Source organism: Chinchilla lanigera, unplaced genomic scaffold (genome assembly GCF_000276665.1).
Source record: "Chinchilla lanigera isolate Chin_1 unplaced genomic scaffold, ChiLan1.0 scaffold00066, whole genome shotgun sequence".
Taxonomy (NCBI): domain Eukaryota; kingdom Metazoa; phylum Chordata; class Mammalia; order Rodentia; family Chinchillidae; genus Chinchilla; species Chinchilla lanigera.
The window spans coordinates 68,043-87,285 of record NW_004955467.1 but is presented as its reverse complement, the minus strand read 5'-3'; the positions used below and the strand labels follow the sequence as shown (position 1 = coordinate 87,285).

General features: G+C 54.0%; 1 protein-coding gene across 2 annotated transcripts; it reads left to right on the top strand.

The window, feature by feature from the left end:
* Window positions 1-15: 15 nt before the first annotated feature.
* LOC102028845 (formin-like protein 6) lies at window positions 16-12,688 on the top strand. Of its 2 annotated transcripts, none has more exons than XM_013522045.1 (4): window positions 16-167; window positions 10,754-10,941; window positions 12,019-12,134; window positions 12,367-12,688. In XM_013522045.1, the coding sequence occupies exons 1-4, from the start codon at window positions 21-23 to the stop codon at window positions 12,666-12,668; spliced, it is 753 nt and encodes a 250-aa protein (XP_013377499.1). In that variant the 5' UTR covers window positions 16-20; the 3' UTR covers window positions 12,669-12,688. The 2 variants fall into 2 exon arrangements, with proteins under 2 accessions (XP_013377499.1, XP_013377498.1); XM_013522044.1 differs by lacking the exon at window positions 16-167 and adding an exon at window positions 9,059-9,382.
* The last annotated feature ends 6,555 nt before the right edge of the window (window positions 12,689-19,243 follow it).

Below are 19,243 nucleotides of genomic sequence, written 5' to 3'. Positions count from 1 at the left end.
CCAGGAACCGCCCAACTGTCATGGGCAGCACAGGGCAGGGCTCGGCAGCTGCGGCCCCCAGGCGCTCAGAGACAAGAGGGAGCCCAGGACAGGTGTCCCTAGGCTCGGCCACCAGCCACTCTGAACCGTCGTGTCCAGGACAGGTCCATTTAGGCCTGGCCACCACTGTGAGTCCCCTGCACGACTCCCACCTTTGTCCTCAGTGTAGGTGTGGTGGGTGAGGCAGGAGGGACAAGGTCTTGAGGAAAATTCCCCTGAGCAGAAGTGGGTGCTGAAGGTTGTGAGCCTGGGCTCCTGTCACATTCTTACCCGGAACAGGGCTAGCAGGAGGAGAAAGGCAGTGGCCAGTGTTAATCCACAGCTTCCAGAGTCATCTCCTGTCCTCCTGCGTTAGAAGTCTGGGACAGAGCTGTTTGTTTATGGGGAGCACATGGTTATCTGGGACAAAACAGCAAAAAACTGTGGTCAGGGAGAGCCTCATGCTTCCTGCCAGCTGCCAGGCACTGTGCCAACAGAGCGGCACACAGGACACTGGTGTGGCACAGGCTGCTGGGAGCTTGTGTGCCATGTCCCTGCAGCAGACCCTGGGATCACGGTAACAACAGGTGTCAGCTCAAGCGCAGGGTGTGTGTGTGAGTGGAGAGGACTCTGTATTGAGGCCCAGGGAGGATGGAGAGGACCTTTGGGGTCAGATTACACCTTCACCATCTCCCTCCAGGGCTTGGTAAGCAGTGCACCTATGGTCTTGCTCCCAAGGAATCTGGACTCCAGGTCCTCAACCACCATCTCCCCTCATCTCAGCCTTTACCCTGGGCAGGTGCAGGGTCATTCCCACATGGTGCTGGGAGCATCAGAACAAGGACATGGACAGTGTCACTGCATTTCCTGTCATGATTCAAGTCTGTCATTTCACATCATTTTCACTCCAGGCCCCAGGAGTCCACAAGGTTCTGGTCAGATGTCTGGCAACCCTGGATTAAATGACATCCCAGAGAACACAGCTATTGAGCCTCACATGGCTAAAGAAGCGAGACCTGACTCCTCCCCAGGCCCATTTCATCAGAAGCCCAGAAACATTCTGTGTGGCCTTATCAAGGGACCCAGCCACCTGGGACAAGACTGATTTCACCTCATGAGGCTCTCTCAGGACTCATGGGTTAGTGCTCTTCATGCATGGAGTTATATAAACCTCTCCACAGTGAACAGGGTGGTCTGAACAAGCTAGTATTCCTAAGTGTTCCTTGTGAAATTTAACTTTTAGTATGAGAATCCCTTTTACACTGGTGTCCTCCTGTGCCCCTCTGGCACAAGCCTCTGTGGACCACTTGGAGTGTGGGCTTTGCTTCAGCCCCACACCTTCCTGAGAAGCCCTGGCTGGGACACCAATTCCATGTCTGCCCTTTGCATCACAGATTGGAAATCAGTTGGCAGAGAACCTGGCAGAGATCTGCACAGTGAGCACGGTGCAGGCAGGGCCGCCACACACCCCGACGGAGCCCCTGGAGCCGGCCTTCCTGGACAGCGGCCCCAGCCCTGACCCCTCCTTCCTTGACTCAAGGACCTCCACCCCACAGGCCCTGATAGTGGGAAGGTGAGCTCCTCTCTCAGCAGTACAGTGGGACTTGGCCACGAGTGGTGCTAGCAATACCAAAGCACCCCTCTCAGCCAGAGTTTACAACTCTGAACAGTCAGTGCTGGGTGATCAATGTCACAGGGTCACTGAGGATGAAATGGGGGCTCTGTGGCAAGTGGTTAGCTGTGGCCTTGGCTCCGTGGAAGACCTGCTGCAGAGGCTGTGCTGATTCTCAAGGATGATCTTCCATCCCCCTCACTGACCCACACTAGGGGAAGCTGTTCTGTTCATTGTAAAGGAGATTGGAGACTCACTCTATGGGCTTCAGGGTAAACGCAGAGCAGGAATTCTTGGGGCTGGCAAAGGCTCATGCCCCTCAAAGTCATGGGAGAGCTGGTGGGTGACATAAAACTACAAATATACATGAAGACACACTATGTGCAAACCCTTTTCTAGGTATTGACCATGATCCTACAAGCAGGTGCAATCTGCTCTGCTTTGAGTTTCAATGTTCTTTTAGGGCCAACAAGACACCCTGGGCAGCAGAACAGATATTGTTCACATCAAGGTAGTTGTTCTGGGCTCCAGGCCTCCCTAAACAAGGATACAATTACTGCATGAGGAGCTCGGTAGAGGTAAAGAGAACTGGGGAACACATGGCTGCATGAGCTAAAGATGGTGGAGAAGTAGGACAGAGAACTGGCCCCTCACTTCTCAGATGTTTGTGCAGCAGCAGCCCAGCGCCCTTGAGTGCAAGGACACAGCAGGTCCTGATCTGTCTTCACCGAGCTGACCTGCTTGGCGGGGGGCGGCGGGGGAGACGCTGTCAGGCTTCCCTGAAGAAGGCAGAGGTGTCGCACTACTAAGCAAGGACTCCCTCCCACGGAGCCTTCTGTCAGTCTCTCGGGGCTGCCTGGGACCGCACTGCCCCATTGGGGGTGGGAGAGGGTGGGGCTGGACACTGCACTGACTGGGCAGGAGGCCCCCATGGCCCTTCCTGCAGGTGTCCTGGGCAGGTAGCATGGGAGGAAAAGCCAGGCCTCTCACCCTGCTGCCTCCCTGCCTGCCCCAGGTCCACCGCTCCTGTCCTTGACTCTGCACTGGAGCTGCACTCCCAGGTGGAGCCCCAGGCTGAGCTTCTCCTGGAGCCCCCTGAGCCCCCTGAGGCTGAGCCCCGGCGTAAGGAGGACTGGGGTGTGGGCCCGTGTGGAGGGAATGGCCTTGGAGCACAGCAAAGCTTCCACATGCCGGATGACCCAGGAGACACTCAGCAGTCAGTGGGGGACGCAGTCTGGGAGGCCTTGCTGGGGCTATGTTGGGGCACACGGCTGTGTCTGACAGGAGGTGGGAAGGTTTTGGCCTGGGGAGGAACATGAACAGTTGTTGATCTTTTTCCCTCTTGCAACTTCAGCACCAGCTCTAGCCCACGCTGAAGTCCCAGCTGCAGAGCTGGTGCCAGCTTCACCTGCAGCTCCCTCACCAACTTGGGTCCTAGAGCCAGCGCCGGCACCCGGATCTTCTTGGTCGCCAGCTGCAGAGCCGGAACTCCTGGTGGCTCCACCGCAAGGGCTCACCTCTTGAGCTCTACCTGGAGGCAGCGCTTGACCCAAACCTCCCATTCCCTTCTCTGCCAGATTTACTTGTCATTGTACTTAGTGCTTTCCTTAATTCCCAGAGAGGTGGAAACGGTAGAATTAATGTAAATAAAGTGAAAGATTTTAGTGCTGTTTAAAACGATCAGCTTGGTGGCCTTTATTGCCTTCTCAATGTCGTGCAACCTTCACACTGTGCAGTCTAGAACATTTTCCCTCAATTCTGTACCCAAAGTAATTTCTTTTCTCTCCCCTCCTGCTAGATCCTGGCCACCACTCATCTGCTGTCCCTGTCATTCACCTCTTCTACATTATCCACATCACTGCAGTTATGTTTCTCTTCAGTCAGAGGATGTTGGAAATCACCGCTTAATCTTGCTTTTTCTTAGAAGGGACAAACCTAGAGAGATCTCATCAATTTCTCATTCATTGGTGGTGTGAGGTGACTGGACGATGATGGCTTTAGAAGGAGGGATGGTATCCACATCGCCCAAATCAGAGGCAGGTGAAGATGCTGACAGGGCAGAGGTGGAGAGCACAGCATGGGACCCCTGCACTCCACTCCCCAGTATGAAGGAACTTCTACATTAAAGGGCAGTGTGTGTTATTCCACCCTCAGCAGACACTTGGGAACCACAGTCCAGCAAGGGGCAAGGCCAGGTACAGGGCCTGGGACATGGCAGAGTGCAGAGGAGAAGGGAGAAGTCCAGAGGAGAGAGACCGCCCAGTGCAGGACTCAGCCAGCTCCCAAAGGCTTCAGAAGAGTAACCCCCAAGGTCCCAGGGACCTCTGTCTAAACATCCCATGTAGGGCTGCTTTCAAGCAGCATCCCAGAGGATACACACAGACACAGGCACAGACAGACAGACAGACAGACACACACACACACACACACACACAATGATGTCATATGTGGGATCCATAGGGTAGTTCAGAGGAAAATGCTCCGATCTATCCAATCACTGTGCCTCAGATTCTCACCTTATTCCTGGGCTGAATGGCACAAACCTGCACAGAGAAGCCCAGTCTCTTGCTTGCCCTCTAGGAGCTCACAGCCTAGAGGAGGAGAGGGACAAAGCACTAGAGATTGTAGTGGAAGACAACACCGAGTGCTGAAACCAATAAAGCAGGTGGCAGAGGAGAGGGCTGAGGCCCCTGCATGGGGGCACCTGAAAAGGCCTCACTAAGCTGATGTTGACACCTGTAGCTGCAGACAAGTGGCCCCTCGTCCTGCACAAAGCTGAGAGTGTGTGGAGGGGACCAGGATCCACGATGTGGAGATTCAAAGTGAATATCCTTTGCAGGCAGGAAAGAGTGAGAAGCGAGGACAGCGTGCCCAGAGAGAACCAGGGAGGAAAGGAGGGGAAGGAGGGCCGAGGGCAGGGCCACAATCTATTGTGTATCCTTGAGCTACTCCTGTATGACACGTGACTTCAATCTCATCAGGTACAACAGGTAAAGGTCGGTTTTCTCCAAGTTTCTGTGGCCGGGGAAACCAGGAGGCTCTGCTGGGGCCTCGACCATAATGACCCTAATATCCAGGGAGGCCGGGCTGCAAACTCAGTGCAGGCACTGCTGTGGCAGAACCTGCTCCTGGGCTCTGGCGCGTGCATGCAGGCAGGATCCGCCAGGACGGAGGCCGGATGTCTCCTCTGCCTGCTGCCCTTTCTCTCTCAGGACTCAGCCTCTTCTCAGGGAAGCTGTAGACACAGCTTAGGTCAAATTTAACCAAATTCCGCTGATTCTTGAAAATAATACAATATTGATGAAATGAATGAGAAGACACAAAGAGAAAGAAACACATACCACCATTAAGGATGGAGGAATTCATGTCATACTGTCCATGCTACCCCAGCAACCAGCGGTTCCAGTGCCATTCCTGTCAAAACATCAATGATATTTTCCTAGAAAGAGAAAAATCTATATGAAAATTCATATGGGACTACAAAGAGCCACCCCATAGCTACGAAAAGAAGATTCCAAGTAGAGGACTCCAAATACCCAATCTCAAGGTATATTGTCACATGACAGCGATCAAACCAGTCTCCTACTGCAACAAGAGCAGGCCCGTGGGTTAAAACAAACAGCCCAGTTAAGAACCAAAGTATACAGCCACGAGGACATCTTTGTAGCCACAAGGGCTCACTTTGTAGGCCAGATTGGCCTCAAACCTGCAGCAATCCTCCTGCCTCAGCCTCCCCCGTATTCGCATTACAGGTGTGTGCCGCCACGCCTAGATTCTTGTTTTTTGAGACAAGGTCTTGCTATGTAGTTTAGGTTGGCCTTGAAATCACTATGAACCTCAAGCTGGCATCAAACTCTTGTCAGTCCTCCTGCCTCAGCCTCCTGAGTGCTGAGATTATTGGCATGTGCCAGCACACTTGGCTAGTTAGTGAGCTTTTAGCAACACTGTAATGAAAAGTCTAGTGGTACTGCTTATCATCACAGCAGTCTGGGAGAGTGAGACAGGAGCTTCACAAGTTCAAGGATATCCTTGGCAACTTAGCCGTTCATCTAGAAAGTGGCCCAAAAGAAAGAGTTTTAAAAATGGATGGCAATGTAGGTAAACACAAGGCCCTATATTCAATTCCCAGAAATTAAATGAAAAAAAAAAAAAAAAAAGGCTTGGAAAGAGAATGTGGGCGGACAAATACTGTTTGACATTGGCCTGGTCTTCTGGAGGGCAGTGTGCCCCAAGTAGCTTGAACCTTCTCACCTTGCTTGGGCATGTGACTTCAAAAAGTGATCAAATCCCATGATGGATGGGGAGAAGGACAATGTGCTCCAAAGGACACAAAGTCTCAGGCACAATGGAGAAGGCAGTCTGAGTGACCGCTGCACGGCACGGGGATCCCACTGAGTAAGCAATGAATCTGTCAAAACTGTTCAACAATGGGATTTTTAATCCTACTCACTGTGAAAGAAACTGTAGTCACTAAGCTGGTAGATACATTCACTAGGTTGAATCTACAACACATCTAAAGATCAAAACAGCATTTTATTCCATGAATCCATGCAATTATTGTCAATTACTAAATAAGGATATTGCATAGCTGTACTCCCAGCACTCTGGGAGACTGAGGAAGGAGGATCACAGGCTTAAGCCCGGCCTGGAAAACTCAGTGAGTTAGTAAGACCCTGTCTCAAAATTTAAAAAAAAAAAAAACAACTTAAAGTGCATGCATATGTAAAATGTATTGTTCTGGTTTGGGGTTTATTTTGCAAGCTAAAACAATAGGATACAAGACATATATTTTATAAGATTATTTATAGTAGTCACTCAGAGAGTGATGTACAAAGGAGTGGAGGAAATCTGTCCACACACTATAGACCAGGAATGCAGCTGAGGGCCTGGATCCCATGACGATGTCCTGCATGAGTCCAGCTGAAGCCCTAGAGCCCATAACAATGCCTTCCACAAATTCAGCTGGAGGCCCAGAGCCCACGACAACATCTCACACAGGCCTGTTTCATGGATCTGTGCTGGGAAGGCCCAAAATCAGTGGTGGAATCTAGGAAGTCTGTGCCAGTGGGATGAAGGATCTGTGCTAGCAGGCTGAGGGATCTGCACTGGAGTCAGAAAGCGATGTGCAAAGTAAGAACCAGAGCTCCCCTGAAAAGTACCACAGCCATCCTCAGCAACAGTGAGGTCCCAAGCTCCTCCAGTGGTGAAGACAGCTGAGTTCCCATCAGGAAAGCCAACATAGCAAGCTTCTCCAGGAGACTAGCAGTGCACCATCCTCCCCTCCAGAGCCAGGAAGCGATGCTCAAGGTGAGGACCAAGCTTCCCCAAAGTGAACTGAAGTTATTCTCAGTGCCAACAAGGTCCTGAGATCCTCGAAGGATGAAAACAACCGAGTTCATCAGGAAAGCCAGCATGACAAGCTCCTCCAACTGGGCCAAGAGCTCCTTACATCTTCCACCAGCTCCCAGCATCCTTTCTCTGTCCCCAACAGCCAAACTTCTTCACCTCCAGTTCTGCTTCTTACGCTGTTGCCAATAATCCCCAGATGGGCCTCCCACACCCAGCACCTCGCTTACTCAGTTCAGTGGAGCGGGAATTATAAGTTGACCACCGGTTGTCAGTCCACTACATGGACCAATAAAATCTGAAAAAACAAGTGCATGGGAACATAGCTCAATAACAAATCCCTGAGATCATTGTGCACAGTGTATTAAACATTGTTATTCTGTAATTATTCTGCTATGAAACATTCAATCTTTTTATAGAAGAGGAGCACCTTTTATGTTCTCCTTATTCACATGTACTTGAGTTGCACTAGAATAAAACAAGAAAGTGTTTGGAAAAAAGGAAATCTCGTGTTCAAATGCTGCCGCTAAAAACGAATTTAGGCACAAAAAGAATGACTGATTTCTCTTCATACTAAGATCCCCAGATCCTGAGAGGGTGTATTCAGTAGCAGATCCATAGCCATCTCAGGTAAATGTTAAAAAAACACATGGAATGATGCAAATAGCTGGCAGTGGACCACGGTCTAGGTGATGGTAAACGCTATGTCAGCTGTTGTTGATGAAAGTACATTTGCAAGAAAAACTCGCCAAGCTTTGATTCCTGAAATTATAGGTGATTTTTGTCTTTTCCTTTTTAAATTCTCTCCAGAACAAAACTACTTGAGTTTATGTAATATTCTTATACTTTATCGGGCTGATTACACAAAGTCAAATCAGAACACAATGAAAACACCAGGAAAGGGATTCAAAGCCCTCACCAAAAGATAACACACCGAAGCACAACAGAAACAAAAGCCACCCCCAACTCTGCCTTAAACAAGGGCCTCAAAAGATATTTTCACAATCTCTAAATCACCAGACACCAGCAATATCATGCAGCAGTGTGGCTTGCAAGTACTTTTCCAGTGGAACAAAAGTCTATCTCCATACAGACACATGTATGAGAGCGGTCATCGCATCTTCGCTTTTAAGAATCCACCCCGGAAACTGAAGCCATGTCCATCAGCAGACGGGAGCATGAACAAGTCGGGGTTCAGCCGCACAATGGCGTGCAATGGCTCCTCCAGCGAAGCTCAGGTGGGGCCCAGCACGGGCACACTGCTTGAAGAAGACCCAGCAAAGAGGCTTGCTGCTGAAGGGCTTCAGCTCCATCAGCTCTCGAAAAGAAAAACTGTGCAGTCAGGACACAGCGCACATGGACTGCTTGGGAGGGGAGGACAGGAAGTGCTAACAGCGGCCACCAGAAAGTTTCCCAGGGATGTGCGCATGCGTCCTTGGTCAGCATGAGGTGATGATCCCCACGGCCCTGCAAAGACCTCACCTTGCATTCCCCACCTGCTGTCCCTCCTCACAGGATGTCACAGAACCAAGTACTACAGTGCGTGACTGAGTTCAGCATCTTTGTGTGAATAATTAACCATTGATGTGCACTTGAAACTAAAAACGTGCTATGAATCCTCTTCTGGACAGACAGGGCTTCTAAGATGAAACTTTTATATCTTTTAAGGAAAATTACTGTGGGCATTTTGGAAACATCTCCATATACCCCACTGGAACTGAAATAAAACTGAAATCAGCTCAGGAAAGAAAATCGTCCTAAAATTTGACAGATCTCCAAGTGGTGACCCTGAATTGGACCCTTTGAACGGAAGAGTGCTCTTGGCTCTGTGCCTGCCCCAACTTGAGCATCTACATATTTGCTATGTGAACAATTCCAAGTGCAGCAAAGTCTAAAATCACAGGCAGCTTTTCTAGCTTTTCACTTGCTGTTTCTAAGGAGCACACACACTTGTTCCACTATGAAGAAAGGGGCCCAAGTCTTCCTCTCAGAGGGGAGGCTCAGCTACGGACCCCAACACCGGACCTCACTTCCTTGGCCACAGGTCCAAACAGAACTTAGAACTCTGGTCACCAGCCACAACTGCCATCCCAGGCACTTGGCTGGAGACAGCGAGCAGCCAACATGCTCTGCTGCTTTCCCAGGCCTCGAGGCCCCAGCCTCAGGACCCCGCATGGAAAAGCCACTTGGGAACGAGGGAGAGGATGGTTCGCTCGGCCCAGATGCTTCAGCACCCGCACCAGGAACCGCCCAACTGTCATGGGCAGCACAGGGCAGGGCTCGGCAGCTCCGGCCCCCAGGCACTCAGAGACAAGAGGGAGCCCAGGACAGGTGTCCCTAGGCTCTGCCACCAGCCACTCTGAACCGTCGTGTCCAGGACAGGCCCATTTAGGCCTGGCCACCACTGTGAGTCCCCTGCACCACTCCCACCTGAGGTCATGCGTGGGAGAGGAGTTCAGGGACAGGGTCTGGAGGGTGTGTCTTTCTGGACAGGAGCAGGTGCTGGGGGGCTGTGAGGCAGGGCTCCTGTCACCTTCCCACCCAGGACAGGGCTGGCAGGAGGAGAAAGGCAGTGCTCAGTGCTAATCCACAGCTTCCAATGCCACCTGCTGTCCTCCTGAAGTAGAAGCCTGTGACAGGGTTGATCACGATTTGGGGAGCACAAAGTTGTCTGGAGCAAGAAAATTGCAACGGTCCTCAGGCCCAGCCTCGCGCTTCCTGCTGGCTGCCCGCCACTGCCCTGATGGAGCTGCACACAGCACATCGGGGTGGACCAGGTGACTGGGGGCCTGTGTGCCATGTCCCGGTACCAGACTCTGGGACCCACAGTAACAAGCGTGGGGTGAGTGTGTGAGCAGAGGGCCCAGAGAGGACAGAGATAACAACCAGGAAACAACTAGTTGTTATCGGGGCTACACAACAACTTCAGCACCTCCCTCCAAGGTTTACAAGAGCCCATGGTCCTGCTCCCAAATGAAGCTGGGGTCCATGTCCTCAGCCATCGTGTGGTCTCTGCTCCACCTCTGTCTTGGTCAGGTGCAAGGTCGCTTACCACACATCAGTGGGAACATCAGAATAGGGACATGGACACTAAGTCACTTCCTGCCAATACTGAATTCTGCCATTTCACTTCACTCAATTCCTGGGCCCAGCGTCTGTGGGGCACCTGCCTGAATGTCTTCCCATCATGTCTCCAGCTGTGCACATCACACATCGGCACAGGTGTGCTCACCCGAAACATCAGATACTTCCTACCCTGTCCTTTTCTCTGCCGTTTGCTGTCTCCCAGAGCTTATGCAGGTCACAAGAGGGGCCTCCTTTTGGCTAAATGATATTGAATCAGGGCAGCAGAGAACTCAGCCACTCTGCCTTACAAAGCTAAGGAAGCCAGACCTGATTCCTTCCTGGGGACTTTTCACCAGAAACCTGGGGAACATTCGGTGCAAACATGGACCTGCCCACCTAGGATGAGCCTCTCTTTTCTCATCTCTACAGTGGGACGCTGTCTCAGGGTTTATGGGTTGTTGTTCTTCATGCATGGTGTTACATACAAGCTCTCCAGAGCTACCGAGCTGGCCTGAAAATGCTAGTTTTAGGTGTTGCTTCTGAAATTTAACTTTTAATATGAGAATCCCTTTTCTGCTGGGGCCCTCCTGTGCCCCTCTGGCATGAGCCTCTGTGGACCATTTGGAGGGTGGGCTTTGGATGAGTACCAAACCCTCTTGAGAAGCCCTGGCTGGGACACCAATTCCATGTCCCCCCTCTGTCTCATCACAGATTGGAAGTCAGTCAGCAGAGAGCCTGGCAGAGGTCTGCACAGTGAGCACGGTGCAGGCAGGGCCGCCACACGCTCTGACGGAGCCCCTGGAGCCGGCCTTCCTGGACAGCGGCCCCAGCCCCGGCCCCTTCTTCCTGGACTCCTCAAGGGCCGACACCTCCACCCCACAGGCCCTGATGGTGGGAAGGTGAGCTCCTCTCTCAGCAGTACAGTGGGACTTGGCCACCTCTGGATTCAAGCCCAGGCAATGTCCAAGCACCTCTCTCAGCCTCAGTTTACAACTCTGAACAGTGGGGTGCTGAGCGGATTGAGAGCACAGAGTCTCTGAGGATGAAATGGCACCTTTATGGGAAGTGTTGGCCCTGGCCTTGGCCCTGGCAGGACCTGCTGCAGAGGCTGTGATGATTCTCACAGACGAGGCTCCAGCCCCACTGGAAAACTTTGCCTCCCCCTCACTGTAACCTGCACTTGGGGAAGATGAATTGGCCATTTTAAAGGAGACTGGGGAGTCACGTTATGGGCCTCAGGTTATACCCGGGCAAGGAATCCTTGGGGGATGGCCAAAGGCCCAGGCCCACGCAGGCACTGTGCAGAGCAGGTCTTCATATCTCACCGATGGACAGGAAGGCACACTGTGCACACACTTCTGGCATGAATCCTGATCTAATAAGCAGAGCAGGTGCAACCTCTGCCCTTTAGGTTTCAGTGCTATCTGCGGGCCACAAAGTCACCCTGAAGTGGAATAGGTATTGCTCCCACTATGGTGGATGTGATGCCCTCTTGACTCCCTAGATGTGGACACACAGCAGTGCCAGGGGAGCCCAAAAGAGGCACAGAGAATGGGGCATGTCCTTCCCGAGCTAGAGACTGCAGAGAGGCAGGACAGACTCCCCCTGGCCCCTCACTTCTCAGATGTTTGTGCAGCAGCAGCCCAGTGCCCTTGAGTGCAAGGACACAGCAGGTCCTGATCTGTCTTCACCGAGCTGACCTGCTTGGTGGGGCCGGCGGAGGAGACGCTGTCAGGCTTCCCTGAAGAAGGCAGAGGTGTCGCACCACTAAGCAAGGACTCCCTCCCACGGAGCCTTCTGTCAGTTTCTCGGGGCTGCCTGGGACCGCACTGCCCCACCGGGGGTGGGAGAGGGTGGGGCTGGACACTGTACTGACTGGGCAGGAGGCCCACATGCCCCTCCCTGCAGGCGTCCTGGGCAGGTAGTATGGGAGGAAAAGCCAGGCCTCTCACCCCTCTGCCTCCTGCCTGCCCCAGGTCCACCGTTCCTGTCCTTGACTCTGCACTGGAGCTGCACTCCCAGGTGGAGCCCCAGGCTGAGCTTGTCTTCCACCAGCTGGAGCCCCCTGAGCCCCCTGAGGCTGAGCCCCGGGGTAAGGAGGACTGGGGTGTGGGCCCGTGGGGAGGGGATGGCCTTGGAGCACCACAGAGCTTCCAGATGCCGGGTGACCCAGGAGACACTCAGCAGTCAGTGGGGGACGCAGTCTGGGAGGCCTTGCTGGGGCTGTGATGGGGCACACGGCTGTGTCTGACAGGAGGTGGGAAGGTTTTGGCCTGAGGAAGAGCATGGATAGTTGGTGATCCTTTCTCCTCTTGCAACTGTAGGGTCAGCTCCAGCCCACGCTGAAGTCCCAGCTACAGAGCTGGTGCCAGCTCCACCTGCAGCTCCCTCACCAGCTCTGGTCCCACAGCAAGAGTCGGCACCTGGATCTCCTTTGCCGCCAGCTGCAGAGCCGGAACTCCTGGTGGCTCCACCGCAGGGGTCATCTCTTCAGCTCTACCTGGAGGCAGCTCTTGACCCATACCTGCCATTCCCTTGTCTTCCAGATTTACTTATTATTGTATTTACTGCTACCCTCACTTCCCTGAGATATGCCGATGATAGAATTAATGTAAATAAAGCTTAGGATTTTATCCTTATTTGAAATAATCAGATCGGTGGCATTCAGTGTGCTGTCAGTGTTTTGTAGCCCTCACCACTGTCCCGTCCAGAACATCTCCAATTCTGTACCCAAAGGGATTTCCTTTTCTTTCCCTCCTGCTAGACCCTGGCCACCACTCCTCTTATGACCCTGTAATTTACCTATGCTACATTTTTCACATCACTGCAATCATGTTTTTCTTTGGACAGAGGATTTTGGAAGTGAATAATAAAAGAAAGGGCATAGTGACCATTGTTCCACCCAGGAACAGTGGGCTCCGTCCAGGTGCTCCTCTTCCTGTCTCGTCATAGGCTCACGCCTGGGTTTTTAGCTGGTGGGTGGGCAGTGTGTGTCAGGACACGGCTTCTCTGAGATTGTGTGTATGACCTGGGGACAGGGCCCTATCATCTGCTATCCCATAGGAAACAGCTACTTTTGTAAATTTCATTTCTGAGAGAGATTCCTAGTAGTGGAGTTTCTGGGTAACAGTCACAGAAGCTGGGGAGGACCCATTCCTGACAATGGAGTCTGCAGATACACAGTATGTGGGCACAGAGCTTCATGGCACTCTGGCAAGTGCAGCTCTACAAACCCTGGCATCCCTGTGGGGACAGTCCCTCCCGGCTCACTTGTCACATCTCGGAGGACATAAGAACAGTGTGGCATGGCCCCATCTCTGCTACTTGAAAACGGACAAACATTCTCTACATCTCAATTAAGTTTCTGTTATAAAATACGAAATCTCGGACATTCTGGATGCTGGGGGCTGAAGGTTCTTTAAAAGAATCTAATCTTTCCCTGTGGAACCTGCAGGATTCTCTTGACTCAGCTTCTTACAAGTCAGTAAATTTTGTATTTGTATGGGGGAGTTGAACCCCGTCCTTCTCATGGAGTGACATCACCAGCCCTATTTTATTTATTTATTTTTAAATTTTGACACTGGGTTTCACTATGTAGCTAAATTGCTCAGTCTGGGCTCAAATGTACAATCCTCTTGCCCTAGTCTCTCTGAGTATTGGGATTCCAAAGACTCAAAACCTCAAACAGCTTTACTAGGCATTTTTACAAAGCAAAATCCAAGCTCTACCGCTATGGTCTGGCTGACCACCTCTAGAATTTGATTCAATTGGTCTCTCTCTCCAGGTATATGGACTGTGCCCCAGGAGTTCTTCTATGAGAGGCCAACAACTTTCTGCTCTTGTGTCAATTGAGCAATCTTTCTTTCAAGGTCATCCAGCTTGTGTGTATGATACAGGCTCTGCACTGACCTCGCTACCACTCTGGACCCTGGAAGTCAGAGACCCCACATGCTTTCCCACCTTTCAGCAAGGTGAGCTGAGCAGAGGAGGCAGAATAAGCTGCTCATAGGAGATCTACCCTCCTCCACTCCCGAAGAGCCTGCATGAGGGGTATGAGCTGAAGTCTGCTCCATGTTCTGGGCTTGTGCCCATCAACACTGCCAGGAACCCTTGCAGCAGTATCCACGCACCGCCTGCAGCTCATGACCTCTACCAGCCTGCCCGGGCTCCTCCACGACCACACACAAACACACTCACCTTGTCAGATGCTGCGAGGCTGACAAACTGTGCATTCCTACCCACTGCATTTGATAGAAAGGAAGGGCCAGGGCCAGCCTGCTGGAGCAGGGCCTTGTGCTGGCAACGCCTGGGGACAGGGGCTGGGTGCTCAATACGAGCAACTTTGACAACAATCTATGGCTGATAGATTGCACTGTAATGCACCAGGTAGGGCCTAAATTCCACTCTGCTCTCCCCTCCCCTGCCCTCCCCTGCCTTGTCCACTCCTCTCCTCTTGTTGTCTGCTTACTCCCAAGTCCCATTGCATCCTGTTGTGTTCTGTTTTGCTCCAGCGGGAAGAGAAAAGTCAGCCCATTCAAGCCAGCTCCGAGGGCAGGCTCCTCCCCGTCATTCCTCCTGCCCTTGGAGTTGTAAGAAGCCTTCCTTGAGTGACAGCCCTTAGTTCCACTGCTGGCTTTTCGACTCCCGGTGGGCAGGCGGCCGGGGTGGGTTTCCTAAGATGTGCTGAGGACAGAGGCCCCTGGGTCAGGAGAGGGACCAAGGGCCACTGGCACGCTGGAAACACTAGAGGGCGACAGAGATCCGCTGCCGGGAAAGCGGGGGGCGGGGTGCTGGCGGGGGTGGGAACCTCCACCCTGGCCTGGAGGTTCGCTAGGGCTGCAGGTCCCAGGGCCACTACCAAGCACCGGTGACACAGGCTGGGCCTCTGAACACACACAGAGAACCAGGTCCCGGCGACACGGCAAGCCCCACGGGCTGCATCCCCAGGCACGGCAGGAGGAAGTCCCCGCTGCGGGCAACAGGGAAACAGGGAGCCGCGGTCTGGAAAACTTCAGGCGGGCTCCGGGGAGGCAAAGGACAGGGGTCTGCAGGGGCGGGAGGGGACGGACACGTCATTGCTGGAGGGGCTCGCGAGGCCCTGGGCACCCTCCCTGGTGCAGAGCGGCCCAAACAGCCGCGGCCCGCCTCGGAGCAGCGCAGGGAGGCGCTGGGGGCACCGCGCAAGCCCGGAGAGCAGCCCGGCCGCCCCGGATCTCCGGCACACTGGCGGCTGAAGACGCACCTGAGAACCAGGCTGGAGGCGGGTCAGGCGCCCCGCCGGGGAGACGCGCCCCGCCCCGCGCCCGGCCCCCGCCCGCCCCCTTGCCGAGCCCTCGGGACCAGCCGCCTGCGCGCCCTGCCAAGCTGCGGACCCGGCCGGTGGGACCCTGGGGGGCTGGGCCTCCTCCAGCAGGCAAGCCGGCTAGCAGGAGGGACACCCGCCCGCCAGGCAGGCCCAGTCCCCGCTCCGCCCCAAGGGTGGAGGGAGGCGGTCCCCAGGACCCCACCCGCCCGCCCCGCTCCTTGGGGGTGTGGTGCTGTGCGGGGTGGGGCGGGCGTTCCGCATATCACGCCCTTCCCAGAAGTCTGTCTCTCTCCCTGCGGGGCGCGGGACGTCCTCTCTCCTCTCCTCGCAGCTTGAGGGAGGGCGCGGCCCCTCGCTTTGCCTGGCAGCGGAGGGAGGCCGTGGTGGCGGGTGGGCGCCTGGGACGCTGGGAACTCGGGAAGCGGTGACCGGCCCGGCGGGAGGCGGGGCTGGGGCAGCGTCAGGGAAGGCTGTAGGTTGCCTTCTGCTTTCGGGGCACCCTGCTGGCTCCCGGGGGCTGGGGCCGGCGGGGTGGCCCTGCGGGGACAGCCGGCAACCCCGGCCGGGCTGGGCTGGGCTGGCGGGAGCGCAGCCGGGTGGAAGCGGGGCGGGCCCAAGAGAGCCAGCTGGCGCCTCGGGTGGCCTGGAGATCCTTGGAGCAGAGCGGCGGCCCCGGAAGGGGCGGAGAGGGACATGGACGTGGGCGGGGCGGGAGAGGCTGTGGTGCCAAGGAGGGTATCGCTCGAAAAATCAGCGTAGATCTAGAACTGTTAGAAAAGGTCGGCCAGGGAAAAAAAAGCGGTCGGCCTTTCCCGAGAAACACGCATTGGAACTCGCTTCGGCCCCATCCAATCATGGGGCCGCCCGGTTGGCTGCAGTGTGGGACGAGGTACTCGGCACATTCAGGCACCCGGCGTGGGCCCCCTACTCCTATCCCTTTCCCTACCCGCTGGACGCCAATGGCTGGCGGCTCTGGAGCGGGGGACACCCTCCCGCCTTGTTCTCCTGCGCCACACTCCTGACCCACTTGAACTCAGGCTTTGAGCCGTGCCCCCGCGGGCCCAGCTGCCGTGATGTCGGGGTGCAGGTGAAACAGCAGCGCGATGCCTCAGTTCAGCACACAGCTTGGGTGGCAGATGCCGCTGTGCAGGGTCCGGGACTCCAGAACCCCAGCGAGCACTCACACTTCCCGCGCTCCCACTGCCTCACCTGCTGCCCGGGAGAGGCCCCAGCGAGCATGCAGGGCCCTGTGGCACCTGCGGAGTACGAGGGGGCGGTGAGGAAGGCGTGCCCACTGCCAGGCCCTGGACAGGAGCAGCAGGAGGCTCAAACTAGTGAGGCGGCCCCACAGCCCACGCTGCGGAGGCCAAAGCGGCCCCTGGCAGCAGGGAGGGCTGGGGATGCCAGGATGCGACCACCACTGTGCAGGAGAGGTGGCCGCCGCGTGCTGAGCCAGGCAAGGAGCGCTTGCGCTTGCCGCAAGAATATGGGGGTTATCACTGCAAATACTGCCACATTCTCTGAGAGAGTGCTGACGCAAAGTGTGTCCAGGGTACAAACAAGGTTTACTTTAAACAGTTTTGCAGAACCTGTCAGAAATCTTACAACCCTCACGGAGGGGAGGATATCACCTGCCAAAGTTGTAAAAGAACTAGATGTTCCTGCTCAGTAAGACTTCGCTGTGTGGGCCCCAAACACGCTCATCGTCAAGACTTGTGTGAGAGATGCAGGGGCAGGCGCCTGTCCTGTGCTGGCGCTGGTACTTGGAATCCAGACAGAAACGAAATGTCCAGCGGCCAGAGCAAAAGTGACAGGCAGCATGCACACGGCTGGGCACCCCCCCGAGCCGCTCGTGGGGTGGTGCAGGCAGTGGAGCCCATTCCTAGAACAAAGCAGGACTAGCGAGGCCCCGCCACCAACTCGCCCAGCCCCTCAAGGCGATAAAATAAAAGCTGCAGCCAGTTCCTGCCAGAGCCTAAAGTATCAGCCCCGCTCTACCCAGGCCCTGACTGGGGGCGGCCGCCGCCTCGGGAGCCACACTCTCCCGCCTCGCTGCTCCGGGCTGCTACCATTCCCCTGCCCGCAGCGCCCTTCCCCCAGCTCACTGCTGCTCTGGCCCAAGGGCTGCAGGACACACTGGGGTGCCAGATAGAACAGGGAACAAAGAGGCCAAGGCCCAGGGCAGAGGTGGAGGGGGCCGCCTAGGAAGTAGCTGGCAAAAGGCTCAAGCCAGATGGGCCTGGAGAGGGCGGCCAGGATGGGGATGAGGAGCTGTGGGGACATGCAGCGGACTTCTATCCAAAAGCAAAGGGGGAGACAGTTATGGAGGCTGGCAAGGTGGCACACGACTGGGGCGTGAGCAGCTCCAGACAGCCAGGGAGTCTTCGGTGGTGGCTAGCTGGAACCCAGGCCACTGGGAGGAAGGACAGGGTCACCCAACACTGGCCCAGCTGTGCCAGGGCTGTACTAGCTGGAGCTGTACACACGTGGCAAGGGTGGCAGCGGGGCTAGGAGGGTGACACAGGTGCTGAGTGGCTAGTGACCAAGGCCCGAGTGACCCAGAAGCTGGTGGGACCTGGCAGCAGCAACAGGGAGTGCTGGGAGCTGCTGAAGCTGGAAGATAATTGCATGTGCAGGACTGAAGCCACTCTAAGAACACGGGAGCCCACTAACATGGGAGCTCCTCGAAGTACGTGAACAAGCCAAGCCGTTGTAGCCTGTTAACTGATTGCTGGGCAGTGAGGCTGAAATCAACCCACCTCTGGAGTGTGTAAATAAATGCTCTACTGCTCTTGGGCAGTTCCCCTCCTCCACTCAGAAGTGAGGGGACCTCCACCTGATCCCAGCTTTTTGTCTCTGGTCTATTTTTTCCTCATTCTCACCACCGTTCCCTCCTGGGATACAGCAAGAACCCAAGGGATCCCTTACAAGGGAGCAGGGAGTGAGGGCCAAGCCCCTTGTGACCTTTGTGGCAAGTGTCTCTGAGGCAGAGGGGATGCTCACAGTCACGCTGCTGTGGGACATACAGGCCTGTTCCCTGAGATATATGGCTTCCTGCAGGACTTCGTGCCCCAGGCTCTACACTAGATAAAGTAATGAGCTACTGCTTAGGATTGACTCTTGCCAAGGAGTGTTCCTGTGTGAGTGTATTCTAACATAACGGCTCTAGCCAGTAGCAACGTGGGAGAAGAATCCCTCTTGCCTCAACCTGATCCTGCAATTAGAGTTCATCATATGGATAGATGCACATTTTATGTTTTGGAATTTTAGAGGTAATTAATTTAGCTAGCCAATCTAAAGTTGAATGATCTTTTTCAAGTACAACCCAAGAGTCTTTGTGTGTCTACTTGTAGACATCACACTGATCCTTTTCAGAGGGAGCCAGAAAATGTCCTGATAATTGCCTTCTTTGGATGTGTACAGCAGTAACAATTATAACAGATTATTAGTTTGCGACAGTATTCAGAAATCATGGAAAGCAGCCATACTGTCCTGATGCTTGCTGACGATATGGCCTGCAGACCTAGAAATCGCAGACCAGCTACCCTGTTAAGTCACAAGTGTATGGAACTAAATGCATACGGAGATGACGTGAGAGTGGATTACAGAAGCTAGGAGATGGCCATGAAAGAGTTTTATACAAAGAATATATATATATTCATTATACATTAAGGATTGTTTCTATCCAAATTTTTTTATAAGAGATCTCTGTTAACTGATGAACAAAATCTGACTAATCTATTTACAATTATAAATTTCTGAAAATTATAAGTTACTATAATTTAATTTGAACTAGAATATATTTGAGTGCACTCTGATTTTGTAAGATGTTTGTGTGTTCTGTGTACTTGTTATGTGTTGGTCGTTTTGTAAACAGCCGTTCCCCTTTATTTTGA